Source organism: Zerene cesonia, chromosome 14, assembly GCF_012273895.1.
Source record: "Zerene cesonia ecotype Mississippi chromosome 14, Zerene_cesonia_1.1, whole genome shotgun sequence".
Classification (NCBI taxonomy): domain Eukaryota; kingdom Metazoa; phylum Arthropoda; class Insecta; order Lepidoptera; family Pieridae; genus Zerene; species Zerene cesonia.
Genome location: NC_052115.1, coordinates 2,234,026 through 2,253,529, shown reverse-complemented (window position 1 = coordinate 2,253,529; position 19,504 = coordinate 2,234,026). Strand labels below are relative to the sequence as shown.

The following is a 19,504-nucleotide window of genomic DNA, read 5'->3' as shown; positions in this document are numbered from 1 at the left end:
ACAGATTCGAAATTCAAATGTAATATTTTTTTATAATTAAGTGTAACAGTATTTATGGCCAGACTAAGTATAATATGCATTGTTAAAAAATATCCGATTAAATTATATGTTAGGTTCACTACTTTCATCATAGTGACTTATACATAAAAGAAAGATATATGCTGTCACGGTCTTTTATTTAGAACTATTTAAGACAAATAATCCTACAGTAATTATCTTTGTGTAACTCCAACGCCGGGCATCGCACGCCAATATAGCTCTTAGGGGGCTGATTTTTTTTCGACTTACTTGACAGTTATCGTTATAATATTATCACCAAATTATGAACAATCCTTTAAATTTTAACTTCTTATGTTATTCTGATATGAAAGCTATATTAATGTAAAGTTTCATGAAAATCCGTTCAGCAGTTTTTGCGTGAAAGAGCAACAAACGCATCCTTACAAACTTTCGCATTTATAAATATTAGTAGGATCTTGTTTAACCCCAAAACACCAAAATATCTTAAAGATAATTTCGTGTTCAGGGGACGGAGATAACGGAGATTCTGTTCGCTCATCTGAGATGCTCCGACTGAGAATGCCAGCTCATCATACAAGCTTCTTCGGTAGTTCCTTCACCGTTCGGGCGATTAAGCTATGGAACGCATTGCCGGAACCAATAAAGAAGGCTCAATCTTTAAATGTTTTTAAAACAATGGTTCATAATTATTATTTTTCCTGTCGTTCTTAGATCAATGTACGTATATTCATTATATTTCACTTTTTATTATATTCATTATTTTTATGTATGTAGCTATTTACATCTATTTGTGTATGTATATATGTATGAAAATACAATATATATTTTTACTGTAATGAAATTAATATAAGAAATTTTATTTATTTATTTATTTCGTTGTATATATATGCTCTTCCCTACTCCTATCCTCTATTTTAACTTCTCTCAGTACAACCGGTTGTCTGGAACAAATCGCTATTTAGCGATAAGACCGCCACTTGTGATAATGTTCCCTAGGTTAATTCTCAATTTGTAAATATTCCAAAACAATAAAGCATAAATAAATAAATAAAATAAATAAATAGGATAGAATTTCAATGCTATAAAAACTAAAAATTTAAGGCAACCATTTTTCTGGATTTTCTCGAAAACCGCTGGAAGTACAAATTTAAAATCGGATACAAGATGACATAACAGACGTTAGTATTCGTTAAAGAAAGTTTGAAATATTCGAAACTTTTGTACTAGGGGAACTCACACTTTCAAGTCAGGGGAGTCATGTAATATTTTACTAGTTTTATTTCCACTTTCCTTATAAGAAAGGGGCAAATCAATTTTCTATTTCTCTGATCGATTGCTTTTAGATGCAAGAAAGCGTAAAAGTGTATGCCAAGTCCTTGAAGCAAAAAAAAGCAGTGGTCCCCACCACCTAACACTTATCGAAAACTCGGGGGTTCGAGACTAGACGAGTGACCAGGAAATAGAAATTTCAAATAATCTAGAACACCACTCAGCGCTGTAGTGACTCCTAGGGGAGCCCTGTATAAAATGGGGATGGGTGTGACCACAACAAAACAAATAACTGAAATATCCGCCTTCAAAGTGCCTGAAAGCCGGGTGCCCAGTATAATTGATCCGCCTTTAATACGGCGATAGCTACGCCCGTTTGAAACAGCGAAGGACATCATCGTGAAGAAACCGACATCACGAAGAATCAAAGTTTGACGGAATATTATGACCAGACCAAAGCCCTCAAAGATGGCCTGTGTCCCTTTAGTGGGAACATGAATCAAAGGGCTGAATCTGATGTCATAAGATGCGACAGAGACGGTTCTTGCCTCACTGTTTGGTGGTCCAAATAAAAATTAATAAACAAAAACAATTATCAACCAAATGGTTAATATAAGAATATTAATTATTGAAATTTTGAGATAGTGATATAACATTAATTCATTGAATATCTTATATATATTTTTATATAATTACAGAAATCCGTTTAATAAAGTGTGTATAGTGGAATTAAACGTCGTCTGGATTGAACCATAATGTGAAACATTAATCATTTGGAAGTAAAGATAGATTAATAAATAAAACAGCATTTAGATCTATAAAAATCTTTTATTAAAAAATCACTGCGATACTGTGTAATGTCGACAAGCGACGGCTACGCACACGATCTGCCATTACAGGTAACAACAATCAATGTGTTCAAATGTAACATACCTCACAAACAATTAGACTAATCCAAAGCAACCTTAAATAAATACATTAAAGTAAGGATTTCTCGGCGCTTTCTGTTTGCGCCGCTTTTTGGATAATTTTGCTGCATCGTGACATTCCAAGACCCATACAATTACTGAATAATTCTTAAATTACAATAAACTCAGTCCTAAAACTGAAAACCGCTTCGCGACCGCACTACGACTGCTCCAAACTGAACGATGCAATGAAATAAAATGTTTTACGTGTTTAATGTAATGTTTCCGAACCTGCGGTTTAGAAATATCCGTTAAGAGACATTCGAGTCACATATATTTGGTCTTATTGTATCGTTCAATTTAGATATAAACCGGAACTTGCAACGTACACTTGTACCACAATGCACTTATAAAATTTTATAACATCCCATTGCGTCATGTAAACAATTAAATGAATTTTAGAAGTACAACATATTCTGTAAGCAGTTTAATATTTGCAATGACATTTTACTCAACAGTGTGAATTTATAATAAAGACCTAGTCCATAACAGACCGAATAATAAAATTAGCATGTGAATATAGAGGAATTTAAATCGGTCATTCGGACGTATAAAGCGGTCACATCGCAGTCCCCGTCCCGGCGTAGTGCATGTGCGACACAAGTGCGCGTGCGCGTGTGTGTGCGCGTGCGCGTGTGTGCGCGCCTAGCTGTAGAGGTCGTCGTCGCCGGCCTCCTCCTGGAAGGTGGGCTGGTCGCCGCCCGACGTGCCCGTGCCGCCCGCCGCGCCGCCGCTCGACGGGAACCTGCCGGCACGCGTCACATTCGTTAACAACATTTGCCACATTATCTCATTGGTCGCAGCGTGATGTTATATCGCGTGTAGATTTTCACCACAAATGTACAAACCATAACTGGAATACACGGATATATTTCGTGTTGGTAGAATAGAGAATTTACATAAGTAAGTAAATAAATAAATACATTGTGCATACAACGCACGCAATAATCAGTATTCTTGTAAAAAAAATCCCATGTAACTCATGTACCACACACACACTTTAAACCCTAAGTGTTGACAGAGAACAAAGAGCATATATCTCAATCGGCATATTGTAAGTAGTACGACTTGGTGTACCTGAAGTTGGTCCCGAAGCCGCGGCTCTGCTGCAGCGTCTGCGCGAACATCTCGTACTTGCGGATGTCGTTGTCGGAGACGGAGCGGCGCGCGAACTTCATCGCCTCCTCGAAGTGCGCGCGGCTGATCTCCGGCACCGGGTCCTCCTCGTCCATCTGCCGAACGCAACGTGTCAAACAGTCACACATATACATACACAGATCTATTCAAATAATATAACACTAACGCAATATGTGATAATTTTAAATATTAATATAATTGCATAATATACATGTACCAAAAACCACACTAAACACATTGATGAAACAAAATGGTAAAAAATATATTTTTTGAAAAAATTTCTTTTTGGTGTGGAATGTGCGGCCACTGCGTGCATCTAATATAATATAAATTATTGCAAAAATTTTTAGCACCATCCTCAAAACAAAAGTGCAGTCCAAAAGTGCTTCTATAAGAAGTATAATTGAATAAGTAAATGTTTGAGTTCGAATGATGTGTTGAGACTCGAGAGTGGTGTACACTCACGTCCATGCCGGCGGGCTGCGCGGCGCGGCCGCGCTCGCGCGTGATGTCGGCCTCGATGGCCTGCCGGATGGCGAGCTTGCACGCGCGCTGGCAGATCTCCGTCAGGTCGGCGCCGCTGAACCCTTGCGTCACCTGCCACATATTATATGCTTACACACTTAAGTATTATAAATTTTATATGTTAAAAAAAATGGATAAATTTAATGTTATGTAAATTATAAAAAAAAAAAATATACATTATGCCAATAGGAAACATGTTAAATTGAATACATGTCAATTACAAATGTTTATTCTCTCGTATATGAAGAGTTCAAAATAGATAGGAAATTTAAATAAGTTACAGTTTTTCAAAGTTTCAATAAATCAAACATTGAAGATTTCCAACAAAAACAAAACCTCACTCTTCAAAGTACCACCCATTAATGAGTCACGCACGCACCTTAGCGATGTAGGAGAGGTCGACGTCCTTGGCGATGGGCGACTTGCGCAGGTTGGCGCGCAGGATGGCCTCGCGCGACTTCTCGTCCGGCAGCGGGATGTAGATCAGCTGGTCCAAACGCCCCGGCCGCAGGATCGCCGGGTCGATTATGTCGGGCCGGTTCGTGGCGCCTGCACACACATTTCCATTGCATTTTTAATTTTATACATTTAAATGCTTATAGGTTACGTAGATAGGTTTCATGGCATTGCACCCTAATTCATAAATTTATATTATAAAATGCTGTGCAACATACACGACACAATGCCATGTAGGAGTGAACATTAAGTTCAGTTACTTACTACTGAAAACCATGGAAAAAAAAAACAAAATTATATACATATATCCAATAACTTAAACCTATTAGAAATTGACATTAATTATAAACGTATTCACAAGAGTTTTTTTTTTTGTTTATTTATTGGATTACATATTACCCTATTTGATGTTTTGTTGCAAGCAAAGAGAGTGAAGGAGACGAGTGTGAGGGTTGGTGTGGCGCGCACTCACCAATGATGAAGACGTTCTTCTTGGCGCCCATGCCGTCCATCTCGGTGAGGATCTGGTTGATGACGCGGTCGGCGGCGCCGCCGGCGTCCGACACGGAGCCGCCGCGCGACTTCGCGATGGAGTCCAGCTCGTCGAAGAACAGCACGCACGGGGACGCGCTGCGCGCCTGCGCACGCGCACAATACGTTCAATTCTGATATTTGCTTTTATTTCAAGTTACTATTTTGTTCCGATTTATTTCTGATATATACATGTTTATTATTGGATTCGAGATCTGACTCGGATAATATTTACTTTTTTGATAATTCCACACCAATAGTAATTGATATAAAATGATTAAAAAAGGTTCATTCTTTCGTAATAACGTATATGTTACATGTTCTAAACTTAATTTTGTGCTTGTTATACTCAAAGTACAAATTAAAAAAAAAAAATCATAATAATTCATATAGATTTGTTAATTCATATAGTTCAAAGTACCTTGTCGAAGATATCGCGCACGTTAGCCTCAGATTCACCAAACCACATCGTGAGCAGCTCGGGGCCCTTCACTGAGATGAAATTGGCTTGGCACTCGTTGGCGATGGCTTTGGCCAACAATGTCTTACCTGATGGAAACAAAAAAAAAATTTAAATAGTTAGGTAACTCAAACATTCAGAGTAAATTCATTCACTGTCAGTCAGGGGCAGTGTAGATTGTCTATTGGAGAAAGAAAAATTATTTTGAATTAATTTTGAGTAGCGCAATGACAAACATTCCTATATATATAACAAGATACTAAGATCATGTCTTAAATAACCCAGAGTTGGCGGAACCGTCAATGTCATCAGACCCGTCCGATCGATTGTTGGACATGGTGAAGGTGGGACTTTGCCTCAATCTAGGCACTAGGCAGGTTTTAGAGTTGTAGTTGTGAACACTACAGTTGTATTCTTATAGTCAGTAAGCAAAGCAGCATTGCAGAATTCCCAAAGCCCGGGACCGTAACACCCGATGTACAGCATTGCGGAGTTGACAGAGTCGTCTCTAAAAGGTGTACATACCGCAGCCGGGCGGGCCGTAGAAGAGCACGCCGCGCGAGGGCTGCATGCCGAACTTGAGGAACTTGTCCGGATGCTCCACCGGGTACTGCACCAGCTCCTGCAGCTCGCGCTTGACGCTCTGCAGCCCGCCGATGTCCGTCCACGTCACGTTGGGCACCTCCACCACCGTCTCGCGCAGCGCCGACGGGGACGACTTCGTCATCGCGTACTGCGCACACACATATCCATTAGTGTTATAAATGATAAATATCAGAACTGATTAATGGCTAATCGTTTCATTAAGAATATGGCAAAACAAAGAAAATGCTACGCAACCGAACCAAATTGCTTTATTTTTGTTTCAGAACTACTATATATTAAGTTTAATCTGGTAGATATAAAATTTAATTTAAACCTAATGTAAAAGACACAACTAAGTAAAACTGACATAGTAAACGATTAATATCCATCCCTATCTTACATAATGTATAATATATGTATTATTTATATTCCATATTGTATATCAAGTTAAACTCTATAATAATTTATTTTTACACTTTCCCACCTACTACCCTCGTTTCCAAAAGAAATACGATAAAGTATAGAAACGATAACTTACACGGAAGTTATCCATCGAGACGGCGAGGGAGTTGAGCACCTCCGCGTCGATCTGGTCGTCCTCGAGGTCGATGAGGTCCATCTTCTCGCGGATCTGCTGCAGCGCAGCCTCAGAGCACAGAGACGCCAAGTCAGCGCCCACGTGACCATGCGATTCGGCCGCGATCTGTATACAAAACACATAAATTATTACAACATTGTTTATTAATAAATGTTATATATGTATATATAATAATAATTTGAAACTGTAATAGACAGAAGGTGTGCAGCGTATCAGTAAATCTTGCTAACACTTATTTGTTGAACATAAGGCCAAATATTTAACTTTAACAGTTGAATACACAGCATAAACTCCAATCATCTAATCGAATCAACTGCATTTTCTTTCTGGCTTTGTTAACTGCGAACTTCTTACTGGGTAAACCTATTTTGAATTTTTTTTTATTTAAAAGCTGGTACCTCCCAGGTGTGCGTATTCCAAATTTAAATTCGGTCTAGTTAAATGCAGAAAGTGGTTTAACATTTTATTTTTTTTTGTGTTAGCGGTTAGCATTTTGTTAAGTCATGATATTGAGCGGTGACCTGCTCGAGGTCGACGTCGTCGCCGAGCTTCATGTTCTTGGTGTGTATGCGCAGTATCTCGAGGCGGCCGGTCGCGTCGGGAATGCCGATGTCGATCTCGCGGTCGAAGCGCCCGAAGCGGCGCAGCGCCGGGTCGATCGAGTTCGGCCGGTTCGTCGCCGCCATCACAATCACGTGCGACGACTTCTTCATGCCTGTCGGGCGATAGTAGCGGATTTAATGTATGATTAGAACCAATTTTATACTATATAAGACTTCGTGTTTCTAGGATATAAATAGTAAAAATAATAGAATAGCCTCTTTGCTGGAGACCCTAAGCCGAACCTATTTCTTAGACATTGGAGACGCGGACCGGATAAATTAGGTAGTCCACAAGCCACAAAATAATAAAATCTAAAAATCAAGTATGTACAGATATTGTATACAACTTCTGTTTTTTATAATCTTAACCTACAAATTGAAAAATACTTTTGGAATATCCTGACCTCAAGTTCAAATTTTTAAATGCTATATGTAACAACACACTACAACTAACAAGTACAACCAGTTTATGAAACACACCACCCGTTCACCCTAAAAAAAACACACACAAAACTGTATTCCAAAAGAACACCCCATTTAAATAGTCTCGCAAAGCACCCACCATCCATAAGCGTGAGCAGCTGCGACACGATGCGGCGCTCCACCTCGCCGTGCGTCTTCTCCCGCTTGGGCGCGATCGCGTCCAGCTCGTCGATGAAGATGATGGCGGGCGAGTTCTTGTCCGCCTCCTCGAACGCTTTGCGCAAGTTCGACTCGGACTCGCCGGCCAGCTTCGACATGATCTCCGGCCCGTTGATGAGGAAGAAGAACGCGCCTGCGCGGGAAATACATTATATTATAATAGCATACGTAAAACCTGTCTCTAATCGAGAGCGATATGACGAAAAACAAGATACAAGATACCAAATCTATGATAGGATACAACACCACAGATCAACATTAGAAATAATTGTATAAAATTACTTTTAATCCAAGAAAATTAGTACACATTGTCTGCCATATTCTCATAAACACAATTTTTTTTATAACAGTTTACATATGTTAGGTATAATGATTAAAAATTTTAATTTAATAATCATTCCATATTATGTTGCAATAATGTTCAATATGGTCAAAAAAAGTTTACAAAAAACTTAAAAATTAAACTATGTGTTTATTAATTTCTTTTGTATCCAATACATATATTTTAAGATTGCTATATGGCTGTCAATATAATAGGAAAAATCAAGATTACGAATCATAAAGTGAATTAAGCAGACAATTAAAATGCATTTACACTAATCAACAGACCATGATTAAATTGGCATCACTTGTCAACCAGTAAATACATAATTCATGGTATGCAACTGGCAATACACCAAAGAATCATAATGTACATGATGTATATGTCTATAAATTGCTTTACATCTACTTATACATTATTCTACCTACTTAATAAATATAAAATCATGAAAATACTTTTTATTGATATTAAAGACGAAATGTATTCATTCATATTATACTCTAAAATGAAATTTTACATACATATTTATATTTACTTATATTTATATTTACTACTGAGAAGTCTCGCATATTCACACCAAAAGGACAATTCCATACAATCTTATAAAACACGATCCAACTAAGAATGGGAATATCAAATACCTTTGTGTTTTCATTATGAATCATAAAAAAATATGATTTACTCAGAAATCCTTACCGCGAAACACAGAATATTTAATTTTAGCTTACTATTACATAAAAGTAAAGAACCAATGGTATTGCATGGCTTAAATCGTTTAAATTTCATGTCACAAAATGGTTCTGAACCGACCTATTTTATCCAAACATTCCATCCATAAGCATAGCACTCACCGGTCTCATTAGCCACGGCCCTGGCTATGAGGGTCTTGCCCGTCCCCGGGGGCCCGTACATGAGAATCCCGCGGGGCGGCTTCACGCCGATCGCCTTGAACAGCGAGGGGTGGCGCAGCGGCAGCTCCACCATCTCCTTGATCTGCGCCAGCTGTTTGCGGCACCCGCCGATGTCGTCGTAGCCCACCGCGTTCAGCGCTTCTTCCTCCTCCTGGCGAGTCGGTTTTTGTGTTTAAATGCTTGGTTTAAGTTAGACAAACTCGTATAGAATACGCTCGAATTGTTATATGTTATTTGTTGGAACAGTCAAGAACAAGTCACTTCCAAATTTAATTTCAATGAGCTTTCTTTACATTAGAAAAATTATTAGAGAAATAAAGTGCAAATGCAATTATGATAAAAAATTAGAGAATCTATTCTTTAATGAATGAATAAAGGGTGAATTGGTTGATGAACCATCAGACCTAAATTAGAATATAAAAAATTAAGTCGATAATTTATTCCATTATATGTAATGATCTTTTTTTTAAAGAATTCCACCTTCATATCACAGTTAAACAACATCCAATACAAATTCTATTACAGACCTACATATTTAATTTATTTTGCACTCACAACTATTCTCTATTACAAGTCCCCTACATAAAGACAAACATACCTCTCGTTTAATCGGCTCTCCCTCGCAGTGTATAACTGTATCGGGGGCAACGATACAGTATGGAGCGGGATCAGTCTCGACCACTTTGAACTCGACGGCACGCATGCCACCTCGCACCATAAATGTATCGTCACGATGGATGGGGCGGTATGCCTCCATGAAGTACGGTTTTAGATATACTTCGAATAGGTTTCTGAAATTCATGATTTCATCTTTATTTTGTTCTGTACACAGTACAAGTGTAGGATAAAATAAACTGGTTATATGGACAAAGCAATCTACTTTGTTGAATACTTAAAGAAGAAAAAGCAAGGTACATTTAATTTTTGTGGTTCATGAATTCTCTTCTGCCCATAAAAAATACATGTTTTATACATTTTTTTACAATTTTTAATTGGGATTCCAACTAGGGAAATTGCAATATTATTGTACACACATTAATCACTGCGCCAGAGAGCAGCTACAAAAACCTTGAAAGAATCAAACAATAGAATTCTTACACACATGCATTGTGCAATTTAAAATTATTGTCAATACTACCTGTCAAAGGTTCAAATGAAAATCATATATTAGTAAAAATAGAAATTCACATTTACTTACCCAGTCAAACCTTCAACGGAATCATCAATCGGCAGAATGTGTACACGTTTTCCGTACTTGACTGAAGGGCAGGGGGCGATGGACACCACATCGGAGAGCCGCACCCGAAGATTGTTTCGCACAACGCGGTTCATGCGTATCTTTTCATCAGGGCAGTTGTCGTCTGACAGAACGATGCAGACCGTCTCCTTACGCCGCTTGCCCTTCAGGAGCACTGTGTCACCGCGGAACAGTTGGAGCTGTTCCATTTTAGCCTACACAAGATGATAGAACATAAACATAAATAAACTAGTAATAGACAAATGAATAGGCCCTGATATATAGAATCTGATCATAAAAATAAAGTAGAAACCAGAATTAAAAAATGGTTCAATAAAATCATGACATACTAAATAGCAATAAATAACCCCACAAGCAACAACAAAACTATAACAAAAATATTTGTTAAACTGTTGTATGACAATGAACACTAGGAATTGCAGTTGCTACTCAACAAAATCTAGCATATATCATGTGATAATGGAGGATGTTGTTTTAATATAAAACATATTACAACATTAAATTAAATTCTGCTAATATAATGTTTATAGAAATTATTATTAGGTTTATAAACAGGAGATGGTTTAAATAATGTTCCTCAATTACAATATTGCATCATAGAAAGAACAATACATTTTTTTGACAATTTTTACTTCTAGTTCATCATCAGCCACAAATGTGCCGACTACACATGTCTTATATGAGGGTTCAAGCCGTAATTCACTACACTGGCAAAGTATGGGTTGGCAGATGTCACATGTCATCAAACTTTTATTGCTTGGAGAATATATAAGTTCAATTTTTCACTTGTGAGAGAGACTTTTACAAGTAAAGATTTGAATTAATATATGTTTTATAAACACAAAGATATAGGATTTATCTAAAATTACTAGTTATTTATGCCATTTGTTGCCTCTTTAAATATAATTCTTATATCAAGCAATTTCAATTTTATAGGATTATTATGTTTCATTTATAAAAAATTTCACATGCATCCTCTTGAATATGCTTTGCATTCACTATAAGTTATACATAGGAATTCATAATGACATAGACGACAGAACCTCCTTGTTTTAAATAAAAAACTCTTTATGCTCAATATTTTGCTTATCAATCAACTGGTCTGGTACTTGGTTCTACTTGAATAGCTTATTTAGGTTCGAAATAGAACTTAGGTCAATGACCTATGAGCACCATTAAAATATTGGTAACATATTACATGACTTGTGAGGGACTAAAAGTGAATAGAATAAGTGTTAAATATACATATGCTTACAATTTGAGATAACCACAGAGTATAGTGAGTGTATCTGTGGCATCAATGAAAAAAATAATGACAAAGGACTGACCTGTGATAACGCAACAACTGAATTATCATCGCTGACGGCCTCTTCGACGATCAAACGGTTTGGCCTGTCCTTGCGGCGGAGGATTGCAGTGGAAAGATCATCGGGGCTACAAGTAAAACATCAAAAAACAATTAAGCATAACCCAAAATTATGGGCGACCCCAAATTATAAGAATTTTTCACTAGCATTAGAGTGCATACAAATAATAGTAAATAGAAAATAGCTATGATTTGTAGTAACATTTCATAACTTCTGCTTTAAATACAGAATTACCTTTGTTGGACATGATGACAAGCCAATTCGAAGTTTTGATACGGTGATTACCGCAAATGAAATTACTGATGCTTTAATTGATTTAGCGCAATTTCTTAAAAGTTTGTATCAATTCTTACCTTTTGTTATCAGCCATATTTTGTAGAAAATAAAGATTCAATTAATAAATTTACAAATTTTTCAAAAACGCCGAATGACTATTCACAATTCACTTCAACAACTTCATGAATGCGTGACGTTGCCGTATTTCATTTGTTCACTATCGATAATGACTCAGTGTTACCATATTATTGCACACTTGTCTATGACTACTATAAATCGGTAATGTGCACTTTCATACCGATTTTAATATAAATAATTTAAAACAATTATAGGTAATATTATAATATGATGTTTTTGTAGAAAATAAATTAAACACACAAAGTTCTGATTATTATAAATATTACTATAAACGATTATTGATTCTGTTTTGGTAGTCATACACCTAATTTATTTCATTTACAAAAACTGTGTGTCGGTCAAAATGTCTTAGTGGAATTTTCGGAAAAAATTTAATATTTTTTTTTATTAAAAGTAATAGATTATTATATAAAAGCAGTGGTGGCTCAGTGGTGAGAACCTCGGACTTCAAAATCGATAAGTCGGGGTTCGAGACCGGGCGAGCGTGCAGGAAATAAATTGATTTTTCAATTTATCTGCGCATGTGGATAACATCACCACCGCTTAAACGGTGAAGGAAAACATCGTGAGGAAACCGGCATGTCCAAGAATTAAAAGTTCGACGACATGTGACATCTGCCAACCCGCACTTGGCCAGCGTGGTGGATTATGGCCTGAACCCTCATAGGAGGCCTGTGTCCCAGCAGTGGGAACATATATGGGCTGATGATGATGATGATGATGAATAGATTATTTATTTTATTGAAATGTGAATTAGTCGGTTATGTTTTTAGGATATGTTTGAGGAAAATAGATGATATTGAAAGATGGTGGCCACAGCAAAATTACGGTTTAAATGTTTTTCTTAATGCCTTCAATACATGTATTAATTGAAAGGATTCGCCTAGAAAACATCTTTGTTATTGAAGAAATTCAAACTCAAGATAGCCACCAGCAAATGGAGTCAGACTTTTTTTTATAATGTAGTGTAGTGGAAGCTTTTTTCAACAAAATTTTATTGTATTATTTACATACATAAATAGATTTTTAATAACCTTCTTTATAACCTGAACCGATCTTATATTTTTCTTTAGGCAAAAGAACCGTAAAATTTTAAACTAAATATATTTTGGGATATTTTTATATAGATTCGAAATATGTAGGGAAAATAAAAAGGCTATAAATTATATTTTATATTTATTATTTCTTTCTTAACTGCTAAGAAGCTTATTTCATAAAATAATCTGAAAATGATAATGACGATGATGATGAATCTGGAGACGAAACTGATGATGATAATGATTCGCCATTGTATTCCCTGATTGCTTTTTTTAGTTTCTTTGCTATATTATCTTGTGACCTTCCACTTAACTTTAAAATACTTCCTATAATAACATTTCTAAGAAGATTGTTTGTTTCTTCATGGATGTATAATTTATCCTCTGTGCCATAATTTTTTAAATCATACAAGTAGTCATCGAATAACATATGCTCTCTTAGAGTGAAGGCTTCGTTGATGGCTTCAAAAAAAGCTGTTCTGCTTTCCGTAGCATTGTCAACTTCGTTTCTATATGATTTTAATTCATTCTTTATTTCGTCTTGATACATATGCGATAGAGATTTCACATGCTTCGCCAGTTTTCTAGCATCTTTGAACTCCAAATATCTGAGCTGTTTGTATAAAATTCTGCAATATTTTCTAAGTTTCTTCTCCGGAAAGTCCGTTGTCAGCAAATCTAAAAAGTTCTTTAGGAATGTCTCAAAAATTATTTTCGTTCTTAAAATATTTGGGTATATTCCTTGTAATGAGATTTTTTTTCTTTCTGCTTTAGCGTCCACAGTTGAAAAATCTTTAACGTAAGCATTTAACGTCACAACAAAAAGTAAAAGTCTACATCTTACATGAACCTGCATTCTATTTCGCTATACGAATAATACCTAATATCTAGTTAGCATTTTCATTTCACGCAATGCATTTTAATTATTCTAGGTAAAAATTATATTGCGTTCATATTTGCCGATCCTTCATGTATTCAATTACAGCAAGTTTGAATTTCAATTGAATATCATTTCTAACATTTCTTGTTTGTTTATTTATAGTCCGAAATATGATATTTTTAAACATTTTCCTGGTCTGAATGTAAAGATGACTTTTGTCCCAGTAACCGTACTTTTTCATTATATAAATATAATTATCCATTTTGTTGTCAAGATTTACGCTGTATAACGCGTTAAGTACAATAAATAAATCTCTTCTCCGAGGCTTGCCTTCTTTTAATAGTTCTAGAAATTGTTTTATTTTCGGCTTTATAACTGCCCCTGTGTATATCGATAATTTTAATAATTTCTTGCGAAATCTTCTAATCATTAATTTCAGTAGAAATCCGGAACCTAACCCTTTCAAGCTCTTCCTCAGAACTTTCATATAACTAGGAATCCTGCTACTTGAAAAATCCTCGAGTAGAACATTACATAGATTCACTAAAAAATTGTAAAGGGGACCTTCTCTCGTAGGGACTTTTGTACTGGAAAAAATAGTTTTCTTTAACAATATCTCTGAATTTAGTTTTTCGCCAACATTCCCAACACGCGAAATGCTACTTAGAAGGACCAAATGTATTATGGTAATAAACTTTTTCAAATCTTTGCAAATCATTTATAATTTGTATCGATTAAACAACTTCAATATCAGTTTTGTTCCGTAGGTTTCTATGAGCAAACCACTGTCGAATTTGCTTCATAATCTGGAAATAAACCATATCCCTAATAAAAAGATAAATTTTAATACTTATTATAATAATAGTTGACATAAACATCATAATATCAGTATGTAAACCGTTAATGTATTATATCAAATATATCAATTTTTAAATGTAGAGTGATGAAATTTAAGTTGAAAAATACCTTTTTATTATTCTTGTAAACTTCACCACTTTATACTTCTTTAAATTTCATAAAGCGGACTGTGTTTAATTCTAGGGAAATTATGCAGATATATTAAACTTAGACATATTAAACTTATACATTAGCATCAATTGAAACTTAAACCTGACAAACATATCTGGCCTAAGATTTTTATCGAACTATTTAGTCATCATCATACCTGCCATAATATAAGAGTAATCACAGTAGCCATCAGTACATGTCCTGTAGCTATCAATATGCATCCAAATAGCATAGCATCAAAAGTTGCCAGCGTCCATTCCTCACCCCACCTTTCCGAGAAAAATTATCATGAAAACCATTCATTTTTAGCCGTATATTAATAATCAAAATACAATTTGATTGTAATTAACTTTTATACAAGTTAATTCCACAACATTTTAGTAGTTCAAAACGAAAGACAAAAGTTTTTTTTAGTTTCCCGGACGTAGAAATGTTTAATTTTGTTTCATAAAACAATCATGAAGATATTCTCTACTTACTTTATTTTTTATACAGATTTTCACTCACCAGGTTACAGCGAAGCAAGATGGCACATTACTGTCTATATCATACAACAAAGTGCTGGTATTACTGCCCTCTCTATTAGTTAACTCTACATCTAATAACCTTTCGAGTACAGTACGTTCTATGGCAACCCAATTTAAACCATCCAGAGCCTGAAATATGTAATACAAAAATTCTTACACAAAATTAAAAATTATTGCGGTAGAGTTGTTTGCCGATTTTAATTAATATGCTTGAGTTTATGGTGAGATTTTATTGCTTAAATTAATTAAATTTAAAACCGTCAGCTTTCATACATAAAATTCATACCCTTTCAAAAAATGCAGCCAAAAAGCGTGTCAAAAGTATGCGATTTGATTTATTATCACCTAACCCTAAAACAAAACAAGCAGATATTAATGCATATATTTACATATACCAACCTAATTACTTATCAGTAACTATCTATAAATGAAAGAAACACAAATTAAAATTTTAATTACCGTATTGCGTGTTTGCTAATTTCTTGTACACAATCCTGTAAAACAAAGAGATGTTTAATGCATCTAAAATATTGCTAACTGCATACTGCTAAATATTGCACTTTATTATTTTATGGTAATTTCTTTTGGTTAAATCAGCGTTCCCTTATACTATAAATAATAATAATGATAATAAAATCGAAACAAATTAAAGCTTAGTAAATATATCGGTTTCAACGATTATATAAATACCTCACTTGCGGTGCACATACAAGACGACAAGTTGCCAATGGTCCAGATATTTTCAAACTACCACCGCCTTCATCACTTCTAAAATCAAAGGCTTAAATAGAAATCCTTTAATTTTCAAATAAGCATAATCTTAAACATATTGAAAGCTATGAACAATATCTATCTAATATGACCATGTCTGTCTTACAATAATAATTAAAACATGCAACAAATTGAAGTAAATCATCATTTTCACAGGTGGGTAGGCATACTTAATGGGTCTAAAACACATCATTTAATGTACCTACGTATTTTATAGTATTCAAAAGATAAACGCACTCTGTTGAACAAATAAAAAATACGAAATTCAAGATTTCAGCAATGATTTTTAAAATAATGAATGAATAAATGAACTAAAAACACACACTTTCAATATTTAATCCTAGCTTTTATTATTATTTTATTATAATTATTGTATTGACACCGATTTTATATAAGTGTAAAATGTTTGAATTAATCTATCTGTTGAAATTGAGTCAAAATCGAGTCGTTACACAGAAACGTACAACCTTAGTGAAGCCACAGATAACATAATACTAGACTGTGAAGTTAATAAAAGCGTGCCAAAAATTCAGTTACCTTCCATGAACGTAATGCGCATAATATTCCTCCTGAAATACTAACAATGACATTTCTACACCGGAGCAAACCTTCGCCAGCCTTGTGATGGGAGAAGTAAAGAATCTATCCTTCAACCAATTTATTAAAAATATGAAGGTGTAAGACGACCACCACGATAGAGATCCAATAACCCAGGTGTATCCTTCACTATTCGGTAGATATGTCTGCCAGCCATCTAATATCTTGGAAAAATTTATTTGTAACAATAGACACATACATACTTTAGCTCAATACGCAAGATAAATTTCCAAAAAATGCTTATAAAAACAACTTCAATGTTAACTCAGTAAAACCACAGACAATATAATAAATACTATGTTAAACTAAAAGGTTACAAGCTAATTTCATTACTTCCTGATATATTTTCTGCTTAGCTTATCTGATAGCTAAAATAATAATGATATTTCAATTAGCGTAATTATGAGGACTGGTCTGGTCTTGGATCTGTCTAGAATTCGGTAGAAAAATTAACTTTATATCCGAAATAATTGAGTGACCAAAATTTCACCGAGAAAATGATTCTCATAACATTTCCTAGAATTTGTTCTTAATCTCTTTGAAATTCTGAAATAGGTCAAACCTTCAAAGTAATCGAAATAAAAGGAAACTTAGTACTTTCACAATAAAATATACGCCATTTTATATGACCATATAACTTACATGTAAAATCAATAACGTAAGCGTAATCGTAGCCACAGGACAGACCCGCCTAACTGTTTGCATTTCCATCCATTCCCGGGCTAATAAAACAGATCTCCAATCATATGTGTTATTATTTTTTGATGAATCTATAAATTGCGTTTCCAATATCGTTAGTACATTTTCACATGGATAAGGTAAAATTCTAATGAAATATCAATACAACTTACCTGACACAGGTGGATTATGTTCAGACCAATCGATAAAGAAAATATCGCACTGACACTGCTTCCAATTCATCCAAGCCACTTTAACGATCTAAAACAATAATTCGAAATAATAATACCTTCAGAATTAAAATTCAAATTAAAAACAAATTAATTGTATAGGAATTTGCGTACTTTCTCTATAATTTTAAATAAATGTTATTAATTATTAATAGAAAGCATGTCAAATATATAAGCCACCTTTCATAGTAAAGAAAATTTAGTCAGTCTACCCAAATTGTCATAAAATATTTTACTATCTAATATTTTAACTACACAAACTTGTATATAAACGCTCTACAACTTTTCCTAACCACAGACAATTATCAATTATTTGATTATCCACAAACCTTTAAAACCAAAACAGCTATGGTAATTGCTTTGATAGTACTCTCTTCATTCTCAGACAAAGGTAGAGTTATTCCGAGGGCTCCTGCTTCTGCGGCTAACGCATGAAGTGTTGACAGTAACGCAGCCTTTATTATACAGTATTGAAAAAGATTACAATAAAATATTATGTAAAAGTACTGAACGACTTTTAGCTATCATTATTTTTAAAATTTAGAATACTGATTCAAACTAGTAAACGGCATAACAGGAAATTTAATAACAATACAAGAACTTACGAAATATAAACCATCCGCTACGCAACCAGAAATTATGGGTAACAGAGAAATTTGAAGTCCACCTCTGTATACAACTCCACGCCATTGAACCATAGCGTAAAGAGTTAACAGCGCACAGAGAACTCCTCCCCAAACCTTCGATAATAAAAAACATACAAAAATCCTAATACGGAGTATCTTTTTCTGAATCTTGGTATTACATCACATGTTTCACGTTTAAAGCCTACTCCTAAAACCTAAATATCTTAAATAATATACACTAGATGCCATGAAACAATATGAACCATTGCTTCCATGGCATGTAACTAGATAAAATATAACGAGAATCATGTAGGACAATCCAAGAGAAATATATTTTAAATGTTCAGTTACACAATATTATAAATAAAGCTCGTAGTAAGTAATTAATGAGCGGCTAACTTGCAGTCCCCAAAGCACGCCAGCGGATAGCATCTCATGTTTCACAACGAGACTCGTAGTAATTTCTTGGGAAATGGGAGATTTTGTGGCGTAGTGAGTCTCGATGGAAATATGCACATCGAGTGACCCAGATTGTTTTCTTTCAACACTGAAAATTAATACATTGTAAAGCTGAACTGTTCGTTTGGTTGGGACGAAAGCGATAATCAAAAACAAGAACTACCATCCGAATTGAAAAATTATTTTTTTGTTGGATTTATAGAGGAATAAAGCTTTAGGTATATTGTCAACGATAAAAAGGAGCAGGGCAGCAATTATAAATGTTATGTGCAAAACGGTAAAAGTCTTTCGTTAAAACTTTCAAAAGTACCTACTTCACATTTTCTTTCTACGTGACGTTTGAATTATTGCGACAAAATATTGTACCGTTGAACTTGAATAATGAAACACTTATAAAACGTTTTAATGTAAGAAACCAATGCGGCCTAATAAATACTTGAACAAAACCTACCGCAAAATAAAAATAATTTTCCGTAAATACACAGTCGTTGTTGTATTTGCTGTTATTGAAAAAATATTTTCGATAAAGAAAAACTTTCTAAATCTACCCGAAGGCCACAGACTTTTCTGAAAAAAATAAAAGATTTACATTTACAAATTCTAATAGCTTTATGTATAAGTATAG

At 34.8% G+C, this 19,504-nt stretch overlaps 2 protein-coding genes across 3 annotated transcripts in view; both read right to left on the bottom strand.

The window, feature by feature from the left end:
• Window positions 1-2,098: 2,098 nt before the first annotated feature.
• On the bottom strand, window positions 2,099-12,162 carry LOC119832099 (transitional endoplasmic reticulum ATPase TER94). 2 transcript variants are annotated; one of them, XM_038355717.1, is made up of 15 exons: window positions 12,006-12,162; window positions 11,614-11,719; window positions 10,226-10,479; window positions 9,626-9,818; window positions 8,968-9,178; window positions 7,715-7,927; window positions 7,072-7,265; window positions 6,491-6,655; window positions 5,893-6,100; window positions 5,329-5,456; window positions 4,849-5,014; window positions 4,300-4,469; window positions 3,861-3,992; window positions 3,336-3,490; window positions 2,099-3,003 (listed from the first exon to the last, which is right to left on the bottom strand). In XM_038355717.1, the coding sequence occupies exons 1-15, from the start codon at window positions 12,020-12,022 to the stop codon at window positions 2,904-2,906; spliced, it is 2,412 nt and encodes an 803-aa protein (XP_038211645.1). In that variant the 5' UTR covers window positions 12,023-12,162; the 3' UTR covers window positions 2,099-2,903. The 2 variants fall into 2 exon arrangements, with proteins under 2 accessions (XP_038211645.1, XP_038211646.1); XM_038355718.1 differs by having other exon boundaries at window positions 3,336-3,487.
• Window positions 12,163-14,717: 2,555 nt separating this feature from the next.
• The window catches only part of LOC119831902 (meckelin-like), a 7,468-nt gene continuing 2,681 nt past the window's right edge, over window positions 14,718-19,504 (bottom strand). Inside the window, exons 4-16 of the mRNA XM_038355472.1 lie at window positions 19,428-19,446; window positions 18,820-18,967; window positions 18,400-18,534; window positions 18,124-18,249; window positions 17,738-17,825; window positions 17,529-17,656; window positions 16,827-17,050; window positions 16,209-16,286; window positions 15,978-16,012; window positions 15,805-15,869; window positions 15,499-15,647; window positions 15,149-15,260; window positions 14,718-14,789 (exon numbers count right to left, since the gene is read on the bottom strand). Of these exons, the coding sequence (XP_038211400.1) occupies window positions 14,718-14,789; window positions 15,149-15,260; window positions 15,499-15,647; window positions 15,805-15,869; window positions 15,978-16,012; window positions 16,209-16,286; window positions 16,827-17,050; window positions 17,529-17,656; window positions 17,738-17,825; window positions 18,124-18,249; window positions 18,400-18,534; window positions 18,820-18,967; window positions 19,428-19,446 (1,379 nt within the window). The remainder of the gene's footprint in view (window positions 14,790-15,148; window positions 15,261-15,498; window positions 15,648-15,804; window positions 15,870-15,977; window positions 16,013-16,208; window positions 16,287-16,826; window positions 17,051-17,528; window positions 17,657-17,737; window positions 17,826-18,123; window positions 18,250-18,399; window positions 18,535-18,819; window positions 18,968-19,427; window positions 19,447-19,504) is intronic.

Excerpts from the sequence above, each read along its gene's own strand:
- LOC119832099 (XM_038355717.1), bottom strand. Across the intron at positions 6,656-7,071 it reads ACGACGTCGACCTCGAGCAG|ATCGCGGCCGAATCGCATGG; the intron begins GTCACCGCTCAA and ends TTTTGTATACAG. Across the intron at positions 6,101-6,490 it reads TCTCGATGGATAACTTCCGT|TACGCGATGACGAAGTCGTC; the intron begins GTAAGTTATCGT and ends GTGTGTGCGCAG.